At 48.6% G+C, this 11,817-nt stretch overlaps 1 protein-coding gene across 2 annotated transcripts; it reads right to left on the bottom strand.

The window, feature by feature from the left end:
- Window positions 1-1,255: 1,255 nt before the first annotated feature.
- Window positions 1,256-9,380, bottom strand: NT5M (5',3'-nucleotidase, mitochondrial). 2 transcript variants are annotated; one of them, XM_080981223.1, is made up of 5 exons: window positions 8,331-9,370; window positions 6,060-6,160; window positions 5,250-5,310; window positions 4,175-4,289; window positions 2,732-3,007 (listed from the first exon to the last, which is right to left on the bottom strand). In XM_080981223.1, exons 1-5 carry the CDS (start codon window positions 8,637-8,639, stop codon window positions 2,865-2,867), a joined length of 729 nt encoding a protein of 242 aa, XP_080837349.1. In that variant the 5' UTR covers window positions 8,640-9,370; the 3' UTR covers window positions 2,732-2,864. The 2 variants fall into 2 exon arrangements, with proteins under 2 accessions (XP_080837348.1, XP_080837349.1); XM_080981222.1 differs by lacking the exon at window positions 4,175-4,289 and having other exon boundaries at window positions 1,256-3,007; window positions 8,331-9,380.
- Between the last annotated feature and the right edge of the window lie 2,437 nt (window positions 9,381-11,817).

Genomic DNA, 11,817 nt, shown 5'->3' with positions numbered 1-11,817 from the left:
GAGCCACATTTTTCATTTCCCCCTGTTGACTTTGCAGCTATCCCATTGATCCTCGGTTTTCAAACTTTTCGGAAGCCGAACAGTCTTCCGGAATGGATTAAGTTCGAAAACCAAGGTTCCACTGTGTTGAAATCTACAGATGGAAGGGTGACATACAAATTTAATAAATAATGAAATAATAACTCCACCACATTCATTTCAGTGCAAAGGAAACACAATGCAAACGTGTGTGTATGTGACCAATTACATAGCATCTGCAAACCGAAAGCGACAGCCGCAGCATATTTGCTGGATCGATTTCTGTTGCGGATAAGAGGCTAATAAGTGAACGTTGGCAATTTCTGCTCCCGTTTCTATTAACCGCCAGAATTCCCCAACGTCCCTAGGGGAAAAAAATGGTGAAAATTAGAAAAACGGGGTGTGAGAATTGGGAAGCGGGTCCTGTCCTCCTAACCCTTAAAGGATTATCCAGATTGGACTGGGAGCCCTGGAATTCTGCTGCCCTACTAGTTTGACTGTCCCTTCGTGAAGATCTATCAGGGATGGAGACTCTAAAACCGGGGGGAAGGGGCAAACATGGCCCTCTGGACTTCTCTATCTATCCCGTGGGACTCTCCCCAAACCATACCCCCCTCTCTGCAGGTCACATCCTCCCCAGCTCCGCCCCACACCCTCATTGAGAGTTTCTGCCTGGCTGGAATGTGTCCTTGACTCAGATGATGGCTCTTAGCCACCTGGGTGTACAGAGTTGTGTGAGGATAGGCAGGAACCGGCTTACCATACAAGGGTAACGTTCATATTTATTGCTCTGCCACCGCTAGCATGTGGCCCTTGAAAGGGTGGTCAGAAGGGAATGTGGCCCTCAGCCAGAAAACGGTTCCCCATCCCCGCCTGAGAGGAAAGATGGAAAACAATACAGGACTCTTGGATCGTCTGGATGGAAAACAGAGGAGTGTGTGTTTTGTAGAAATTAGCCTACTGTAGAAAGGGTAGATTTCCATTCATTTGCCAGCTGACAACTGTTGGGGTAGCTCAGTTGGTTGCGCATGAGTCTCTTAATTTCAGAATCGTGGGTTTGAGCCCCACACTGGGCAGAAGATTTCTGCATTGCATGGGGTTGGACTAGATGACCCTCGGGGTCCCTTCCAACTCTACAACTATATGATTCTATGATTTGCCTCCACCTGTTCCCCAAAAGACGCCCAGAAGAGCACATTTTCCTAGCTTGAATCAGCACTGCAGAAATCCAAACCGATTCTAATTCTGTCAGTTTTATTTCTCAACATGACTGTTTAGGAAAGCTGCTGAATTTGGGGGTTTTGAACCGGGAGAATGGAAACAAGAGGACAGCGTCGAAGCACGGAATTGAAAACTTGAAAGGGCTGCCTTTAAAATACATTGACCAGCGAATCTTTCCTTCCTTTCTTGTTTTGTAAAAGACTCAAACAGATTTCAAAAACAGAAATTGCAAAATATTGCAGATTCATGAAGCCAAATGAATTCTGACCATTTGCCCAATTTCAGCTTGAGGGGGAATCCTTTTGGCTTTCGTCTTCCGGGAACAATAAAGCTTTCTTCCTTGTGTGCTGTCACAAGCTTTTTAGCTGCCGTGTGTCGGGAGGGAATGAGAGCGTCTCATGACGGAAGACCTCTGTCCAGTGTCACTTGACTGAGACACTAGCCAAAGAGCTACATATACTGCAAACGTTCCAGAAAGTTCCTTCCAAGGCGAAACTCAGACCTTGCTCCTATGGGCAGCGAGTGCGAAATGGTACACCTGCTCATGGGCTGCCATATCTGTTTCAGGATATGGACCTCACATTGCAGTGTTCTCCTGCCCAAAAAATAAAATAAAAATTCCTCTGTATAGAAAGCCAGCAGGCTAGAATATTTCTCCCTGGCATACTATTCTTCTACCTGGAGGGATATTTGGTGGGGTATGAAGTCCATTCAGTCTTGTGAGTCTATCTGCGAAAAATAACGTGGTTGACCTCCTCTCTTGCCATTTGTGAGAACTGAGGCCTCCTCGCCCAACCTGAGATTCCACAGGCCTTCTTACGTTAGAAGGGCAGTCGCTTTGGCTTACACCAAGAGCCCAAAGGAGAACTTGGATGGAACCAGGTCTCAACTCAGAAACCTGAGTTTGTCGACCAGCCGCCATCTTGAACCATCAAACGCTACGACAGAGAGGATGTTTCTGGGAGTAAGGGTAGGGAAACTGTGGCCCTCCAGATGTTGACGGACTCCAACTCTCATCATCCCCAGCTAGCACGACCAAGGATGATGGGAAATGGAGTCCAACAATGTTTGGGCCGGTGACTGGTTCCCCAACCCAAGCTTTCCCCCTTGCAAGTGAGCTACCACAGTTCACACACACACACACACACATGTTGGATTTTGAAGTGGCTCCCAGACCGGCCTGCCCCTCAGCTCATTTCAACGTCCTGCCGAAGCAGACGAAATTTCAGTCCTGGAAACAGAGGCGTGTCCAAGATTGGGAGAGGACGTTGAAGATGGCGGCCATCTTTACGGAAACCAGATATAAATCTAAACAGTGCTTGGTGGGTGGTGAACACCCCTGGCTGGGCCTTCCTTTGGGATAAGACGTCCTTTGGACTAGGCCAAGCCAGACCCAGGAAGGGTGCTTGTCAAAGGTCCTTTGGTGGCCCAGCTTTGTGATGGCTCTAGCAGCATGGCCAAGCTCCTTTTTCTTGGGAAGCCTGCCCTCGTCTCTGGCTCCATAGCTGAAACCAAAGACATGTTTTTTCCTGCTTCTCCCCACGGGGCCAAGATGTGGTTTTCGGGCCTGCACCACGGATTCTGGCCCCTCGCCGGGCACGTCGAGGAGACTCTCCCAACGAGCTCTACAATGCCCGCTTGCTATCCAAGATGGCCTTCCAGTCGTCGGTCCACGAGTGCAGCCTCCGACGAAGAGGAGGCAGCTGGAGGTGCTTGTTGTGGCAGGCCGTGAAGAGGATGTGCTCCCAGTTTGGACTCTTCTCAGCTCCTGGAAGGCAAAGAGAAGAAGGCAACTCAGGACCTTTTTAAACTGAATAATGCCTGTCTGTGGGTTTGGGTTTTTTTGAAAAAAATCTGTCACCTCACTGCTCTATGGAATCTAATAGTGGGGAACATAAAGGGAAGAGAAGTTTATAGCCCTCATGGGTGTAAAGATTGGCTGGCGAAGTCTCAAAAACCACTAACAGAGGTCTGCGCTCCAGTCTGCAGGGCTTGTATAGGTTTCAGGTTTTGTTTCTGTCCTCGAAGCAGAATTTTGAATTTCTGCAGGGTAGACATAGCCCTGTGTGTGCTTTATGCCTGTAAACCCCAAAGTCTGTAGTAAGCGACTTTGCTTATTTACTACGGTAGCAACGGGCAGGGAGCCATATAGTGTACTAGCCAACAGATACCTGCAGCTGGGAGCAATGTGATCTAAACATGCCTACTTGGATGTAAGTCCCATTGCGTTTAATGGGGCTTAATCCCAGGTAAGTGGCTGTAGCCTCAGGAGTGGCTGGATTATGTTTGTTGTGACAAACAGAAGAATTGCCTAAAAGCAAAAAACTGATATTCTCACAGCTCCTTCACGTCCCTGCCTGCCAACAATCCCTGCTCCATTTAAACTCCTGCTGTTGTTTAAAACCATCATTTGAAATCCTGCTTCTTTTTCACTCCCCCTCCACCCTTGCCCTGACTTCATGCGAATCCAGGATTGCGATGCAGTCCTAAAATGGGAGTTGCGTGATGACAGCCTTACTTTTTATGTCTATAGGAAGATACAAACTGAAGCTCAATCCAGATAAGGCTGAGACACTGTTAGTGGGTGGTTCCCTAGACCGGATGGATGGGAGGTTGCCTGCTCTTGGTGGAGTTACACTCCCTCTGAAGGAGTGAGTACGTAGCTTGGGGAGACCTCTGGGTCCACTGCTGTTGCTTGAGGCTGAGGTGGCCTCGGTGGCACAGAGTGCCTTCCATCAGCTTGGGCTGGTCATCCAGCTGTGCCCTTATCTGGACAGGGATAGCCTAACTACTGTTGTCCAAGCTCTGGTATACAAATTCTAATAAATAAGCACAGTATGTGCCAATGTTGAAGGGCTGTTGGGGCCTTCACTGCCTTGCACTTCCACCCACCCACCAGCCCCTGATGCCCTTTCCCTTGGGACAACCCCTTCACCTATTATATCAGGCCTGTCGTCGATCAGCAGGTCGCCAGAGACCACCGTCTTATCTCGGGTGAGGACGATCTGCTCCAGAAACTCTTGGCCCAAGTGCTTCTCCACCCAGGCGTACTGGAAAGTGGAAAAGGAAACAGCGGAAGAAAAGAGTTTGTGGGCAGAGGGTGTGAGGAGGATGGAACTGGCACCGGCATGACCAGCAAACCACAATGACAAAAAAAACCCCAAAATAAACCCCATTATGGGGAAGCAGGGAGAGGGAAGTGGAGCTTAACTTTGAGCCAAGACTTGGAAGACTCCAGATGGGCTGGGTGTCTGCACAAAATTTGACTGCAGTCTTGCACTTGGTGCAATTATGGAACCAGCTCCCCACTGCTTTGAGGCTGATCCAGGAGTCCGTGCCTTTAAATTGGCTTTTCATATCAGTCTTTTTGTGGAGAGTTCTGCTTTATTCTTCACTTTAATGCCCTCTCCTGGCCCCATGCTGTCTCCCCGGAGTTTCACTGCAAATTTGATCACTTTATTTTCGTTCTTAATTTCACTTACTTCTCAGCAATAATTATATACCGCTTAAAATACGGACCCTCTCTAAGCAGTTTATATAAAACGTACTATAAAATTGCAGCCATTAATATTAGGCAGGGGTCTTCGTTGTGTTGTTTTTGACACCGGCTAGAAACCGTTTTTTGTTCTGTGAGCACCTCCAGACATAAAATTAATTGTTGCTTTTAAAACTGTTGATGTTGCCTATATTTTGATCATTCTCTTATGCCTCCTGTTTTTCAAAGTCTGCTTTTACCACTAGTTTTAATGAACATTTAATGCCAGGAAAACCCAGGAAATGTATTGGCAATTTCCAGCCAGGGAAAGCCTGGCTAAACAGATGGGTTTTCAGAAGGCGGTCAAAACACACGGCTTAGTTCCTGCCTCTCCAGACTGCACGTAGGAGGGTGTTCCCGTTGGAAAGATTCTGAATTTCGTCACTGTCCTCTGCTCTGGGAATCCTTTCAATTGAAAGGCTGGCTACGAAATGTCTAAATGAAGAAATAGTAATAAAAATAATATACCCGTTACCTTTTCGTACGGGCAATACCGATACTTCTTGATGGGACTGGTGCATATGAACACATCGGTCCTACCATGACAGAAAAGAGAGAAGGTGAAGGAGGGAAGGAAAGAGACAGTGGAGAAGAAGAAAAAATAATCCACATTTGCATTTATTCATCCTGTATGGATTCTGGCCTTCCTGCAAAAAAAATAATATCTCAGGTGTGATCTGCATAGATATAAGCAAAGGCTGCCTCAGATGGAGTCGGACCACTTAGACCAGGGGTCGGAAAAGTAAGGCCCAGATGCGGCCCCCCAGGCTCATAAATCCGGTCCGCGGACCCTGCCGCCCGCCTGGTCAGTCCCCACACACTGCGGACGCCTCGCCATGCAGGGACTGACTTTCGCGATGCTGGCACGGCTTCTGGGAGGGCAGCGATGCTGGCGCAGCTTCAGATTGGCTGCAGGAAGCTCCTGTAGCCAACCCGAAGCTGTGGACGGATCTGGGCAGGAGGCGACACTGGCGCAGCTTCAGATTGGCTGCAGGAAGTTCCTGCAGCCAGTCTGAAGCTGCGCTGCCCACAGCTGAGGTAAACATCCATGGCACGGCCATGGACGGAGAGGCCGGCGGGCGAGTGACGGGTCTGGGCTGCGCCATGGGCATCGTGACGGGCGCATTGCGGGGCTTCAGCAACCCGAAAATACTTAACTTGAAGCTACTTCAACCCGAGGTATGACTGTAATGAAAAGAAAGGAAGAAGCCCGGCTGGTGGAAGAGCAGGGGTGTGTCTGCAGTGGGGAAGCTTCTCCCTTGCAAATTCCGCCAAACATACTCACTCTTTTAACTCGGCCATCTGCTTGACGGCTTCCACGGCCCCTGGGAGTGGATCCAGTTCCAGGAAGAAGTTCTTTGACTCCCAAATGCCAATTGCCTTTTCCTGCAAAGAGGTTTGGAGCGAGAAGGTTGGGGAGGGGAGAACATTAGCCTGTTAAGTCTGCTGCCCTCTTGGCTGCTCTCCTGCACAACAGAATCCACGAGAACAGCTTGAGCAGCAACATTTGAATAAGGGCTGCATACGGAGCACATTTTCAACACCTGACTTTCCTCAAAGAATTCTGGGGGTTGTAGTTTACCCCCTCGCCAGCCTGCCCAGTCCTCCCCGCTTATCCGATCAGTTAAACCAATAGCAGCAAGAGGGAATAGAATCGCTCTGCCCAGGCCCAGGTCAGAGTTAGCTACTCGATGGAGTTTGCAACCTTGTGGACTTTGAACACGCTCAGACTTTTGTCATTAATAAAAACACAGAGACGGGATTGTGCAGTAGATGGAGAACAGGCCTGAAACTTGGGTTCAATTCCAAGGCACTTACTTACCTGCCAGCCTCATTTCCACTCTATGCAACAGGTGGATAACAGTAGCCTACCTTATAGGGCTGTTGTAAGCATTAATAATAATAAAAAAGCCTTGGAGGTGACTTTGCCTATTTAAAAGTGCTTGTTATTATCTACTACTGTAAACAAATGGGTATTTATTTATTTCTATTTCGAAGAAGACTTCGAAATTTCAACTGGTCCAAAATGCAACAGCCAGATTTTTGCCCTGGGTTCCTATTCATATAACCCCTGTTTCAAAACTGTGTTCAAGTTGGTTTTCAGGCCCAGTTCAAGGAGCCAGTGGCAGAATTTGGATTCCCAAATTTCAGCAGTGCTCTGTGTGGCACTAAAATTTGGCGCCCCCCCTTGCCTCTCACACATCATTGTTGAAGTGCTGGCACACAGCGCTGTCAAACCAGTCACACTACACTAAAACCGCCTCACATTTTAGGGTTCAAAGCTCTAAATGACTTGGGCCCCAAATATCTCAAGGTGGCCTCCTTCCCCACAGACTCTCCTGGGTATTAGGATCTTGGTAGTTCTATCCATCGCCTGTAGAAACTCAGGATGGCAGCAGCGGCCCAGAAGAGGGCATGCTGCTTTGTGGCAGCTTTTGGGATGTGGAATTCCCTGTCCACAGAGATGTGCCTGGCACCTTCATTGTATCGTTTCCTTGGTGTGCTGAAGACACAATTGACCTAACCTAGGCTTTGACACACGAGATAAATATCTGTACACATTCCAGGCTATTCTGTACCCAGTGAGCTGCCAGTACACACGACACGGCCACAATCCGTACCCATCCTGTCATTTATTTGTGAAATACTGTGTTTTGATGAATTTCCCCAGCAAACCAGCTTCAATCCAAACTGACAAAAAGAACAACCTAGCTGTGTGGTAAGCCTGTAATGTGTACATAGCGATATTTTCAGGATCCATCCTTTTTTTTTCTTTTTGGAAATGTTGTACAAAATGTTAATGTTTTGTGTTTCTTCCTCCCTCCTCCTTAAGGCATCATGTTTTTAATGGCATTACCCCGGTATGTTTTACATGTAAGTTGCTCGGAGACCTTTTAGGTAACAAGTGATTAATAAGTTTCAAAACCACAACAGTATTCCTACCACTATACAGTGGTACCTCTGGTTAAGAACTTAATTCGTTCCTGAAACTGTTCTTAACCTGAGGTACCACTTTAGCTAATGGGGCCTCCCGCTGCCCGATTTCTGTTCTCATCCTGAAGCAAAGTTCTTAACGCGAGGTACTAGTTCTGGGTTAGCGGAGTCTGTAACCTGAAGCGTCTGTAACCTGAGGTACCACTGTAATTTGTTTCAATATAAAATAGTGGTAACCTGCCCTGGAACCTTACTGTGAATGGTAGATAACAAATCCAACAAACAACAACATCAAATTTCATTTGTTTTATTCCAGCTGCATTTCCCTTTCTGCTTCTCTCTGGTCTCCCTTCTGTTTAATTATATACTGCAAGCCCCTTGGGGTGGAGATTTGTATTTTTGTACTTTGCAAGGCACCATGGCTAGTGTTGATGCTAATTTCCTTCATTTTACTCCAGCTGCAATTCCCTTTCCGTTCCTTGCGTCTAGTTATATATGGTAAGCCCCTCGGGGCAGAGATCTGTCCTCTTGTAATCTGCAAGCTGCCTTTACTGACATTATGCTGATGACAACAACAACAACAACAACAACAACAACAACAACAACAAGGCCACTGACTCACACTCAGCTCCGATTCCAGCTGCCCATACTGCTCCGAGACCCAGAACCCCCTGCGGTCCTCCAAGGAGATGTAGGGCTTCTCCGGATACTTGGCTCTGAACTTCTTCAGGAAGCCCCCCTCGAAATCCGCCAGCACCCCGTCCATGTCCACCAAGACCCGCAGGCGCCGGCGGCGGCCGGGGGCGCAGCGCGAAGAAGCGCTGCGTCTGCTGCAGTGCGCAAAACAGCCGGCGCCCGAGGCCAGGAAAGGAGCGCAGCAGCCGCGCAGGGCTGGCCGCGGGTGCAAGAAGAAGCTGCTCATGGCTAGCATGGAGAAGGGCGGGATCTCTCTCTTAAAAAACCGGGGAAGGGCGCCGGATCACGGTTTCCTCGTCGCTGTGCTCCCAAATCCCCAGCCTCCTTTTCTGCAACTGCTGCATCACGCCAGGTTTTCTGTCTCTCTGCGGCGCACGGATTTGGGGACCCCACGAGGTCCGCCAAACCCGCAGATAATTGCTATTATTGGTGCAATTATTGCCGCTGCAGCACGGAGTCCTGCCGCTCCCTTCTTGCTTCCTCGCCCCGATTTGCAGCCAAAGAGGAGCCCCGGGAGAGGAGATGGAGAGGGCGGCGAGGCGAGGCGAGGGCTCCCGGGCCGGCTGCGCAAAAGCAGCGGCAGGGTGGCGCTTAGGAAACGAAGGTGGGCGCGGGTCCGCGTGCGTTACGCTCGTCCCGCGCAAGATCCGCACGGGCTTCCTTCTCCTCTTCCCCTTTGCGACGGACAAGGGCGCTTCGTGGGGCGCCGCCGCGTCCTCGAGGTGCTTCCGCAGCGCAGGGGGTGGCCGGGCGCGGCTTGGCGCTCCGGTGCGCGCGCCTCTGGGTTGCAGCCGAGCCGCGGGAGCCGCTCTCTCGCCCTCCTCCCGAGGCGCCGGCAGAGCAGCCCAACCCGGCAGTGCTCCGGTTCTCCTTCCCATCGCCCGCGGGAGGAGCTGCGGGTGGGGAGGGGGTTGGTACTTGCGCTCCCGGCAGCTCCAAGCGCCGCCTCGCAGCAGCGGCATGTTTCCAGCGCCGGCCGGGAAGCGCGCGCCACCAGCTCCTCGCATGGGATCGCCTGTGTCCCCCCCCCCCCCCCCGGGGTCTCTCCCCAGCAGTGCCGGATTTACGTATAAGCTAAACAAGCTATAGCTTAGGGCCCCCCTCTCTTGGGGGCTCCAAAAAATATACTTCTTAATTGTATTTCAGTTCAACAAATACTTTGATAAAATACATACTTTGTTATGTGCAAATGGCTTTGGATAGCTATTAGGTTCACAAATTACCATAGAGCATATATTCAACACAAAAAACAGCGACAATTTGTTGTTGACAAAGGACAGCTGGACATATAATGGGCCCCATTACCTTCAGTAGTTTAGGGCCTCATCAAACCTAAATCCGGTCCTGGCAAGGATAAATACCTTTAAAGACAGTGTCAATAGCAAACAACCTAAATCTGGCCCTGCCCCACCACCTCCCTCCTTGCGCTGGAAGTAAACCCAGGGGTAGGAAACACCTCCTCAATTGGGCCGCTTCGCCCACTGCAAAAAAGACAGCCGAGCAAGGTCAGCTGCGCAGCGCAGCCTGATCCCATACCCTCCAACATTTATCCAATGAAAATAGGGACATCCATTCTGTAGTATTAGTATTAGTATTAGTATCCCACCCATCTGACTGGGTTGCCCCAGCCACTCTGGGCGGATTCCAACATGAATAAAAACATAATAAAGCATTAAACATTTTAAAACTTCCCAATACAGGGCTGTCTTCAGATGTCTTCTAAAGGTAGTACTTTATAGCTACCTATCTCCTTGGCTCAGGAGTTGCATAACTCCATCCCCTCCAACATCACTCCGATGAAAATAGGGACGTCCTAAGGAAAAGTGGGACATTCTGGGATCAAATCAGAAACTGGGATGGCTTCTGTAAATCTGGGACTGTCCGCAGAAAGTAGGGACATTTGGAGGGCATGTGATCCTGCGTGTGTTTACGTGGAAGGAAGTTTCGTTTTGTTCAGCGGGGCTTTCAGGGTGCATGAGGACTACGGGCAGGTTCAGCTCTGGAATAATCAGGTTCTGACGCCAAGGTTCAACATGGTGTATACAATTAGAAGAAGTGGGCCTCTGAGCGTGTGCAGAATGCCTTTCAAGCAAAGGTTGATGAGCGCACAAGCAGTTCCAACATTGAGGTGTCGGAGCTGAACTCCTGTGAGCTCTGGGTGAAAAAAAGCCCTTATTATTATTTAAAAATTATTAATCACCCTAAGGTGCCAGGGTGAAAGTCCAAGCAACCTAACTAAAGGTGCTCATATTCCTTGGTTGCCCCTGCTCCAGCTTTGTTGAAACTCAGTGGAAACTCCTGGAAGCATAAAACAATCTTTTGTTATTGTTATACTTTGCAGAGACTGCCGTATTTTATTGTGCAATAGGAACTACAGGCAGAACTAGCCATATCTTTAAAATAATAGTAGTAGTAGTAGTAGTAGTAGTAGTAGTAGTAGTGAAAGCCAGGGGTTACTGTATTTTTCAGCAGGAACTTACTGGAATTCAGTTCCGATACCCCTTAGGTGGATGCCATTGCCATTACAGTGGTACCTTGGGTTACATACGCTTCAGGTTACATACGCTTCAGGTTACAGACTCCGCTAACCCAGAAATATTACCTTGGGTTAAGAACTTTGCTTCAGGATGAGAACAGAAATCGTGCAGCGGCAGCAGGAAGCCCCATTAGCTAAAGTGGTGCTTCAGGTTAATAACAGTTTCAGGTTAAGAACAGACCTCCAGAACGAATTAAGTTCTTAACCCAAGGTACCACTGTATAAGAGAACAAGGGAAGCTTTCATGGTGAGTTCCAGTGTAGCCTTATGAGGCTTTGCCCTCCTACACCAGCACCTCTTTTTCAAGAAAGATGAAAGCACTGGTGAAAGCCATTTTTTCACAAAACATCTAGATCATAATTATCACACTTATTCTGTACTGTAGCCCAGAACTCGATCCTTACTGCTTCTTGAGCGAATCCCATTTCCTCCTCAACGTTTCTGGAAGCATAACAGACTGCAGATTGAAGTAGGCCTCATTTACATCACCTGTTTATAATATGTGGGTTACAATACACTATTTTTGTTTACTCAGAACAGCTATTCGCCATATGAACATATATGGTTTTCTGGAGCATAAGACATGAGATGATGGTGAGAAGAGGTCACTGGCAAAAGAGATACAGCTTTGCCAAAAAAAACCACCCTGAAGTGCTGTTCCATTATTAGGTACAGACTGGATATACATCGGCCCCTGATGTCCACACTGGGAATATCAAGTGAAGGATGAGCTCATCTCTTCTTAGGATTTCCTGGTATTGTGCTGCTCACAGCACAACAACTGATTTCTCTCTCTCAAATGGGATCTCTTAACATTGGCGCCTGAAATGCATTTCTCAAAAACAAATGTCATTTTTAGAAGGTTCCAGAAGCAGCA

Source organism: Podarcis pityusensis, assembly GCF_964106645.2.
Source record: "Podarcis pityusensis genome assembly, chromosome: 14".
Lineage (NCBI taxonomy): Eukaryota > Metazoa > Chordata > Lepidosauria > Squamata > Lacertidae > Podarcis > Podarcis pityusensis.
The sequence above is the reverse complement of the archived record's forward strand: the minus strand, read 5'-3'. Positions and strand labels throughout refer to the sequence as shown.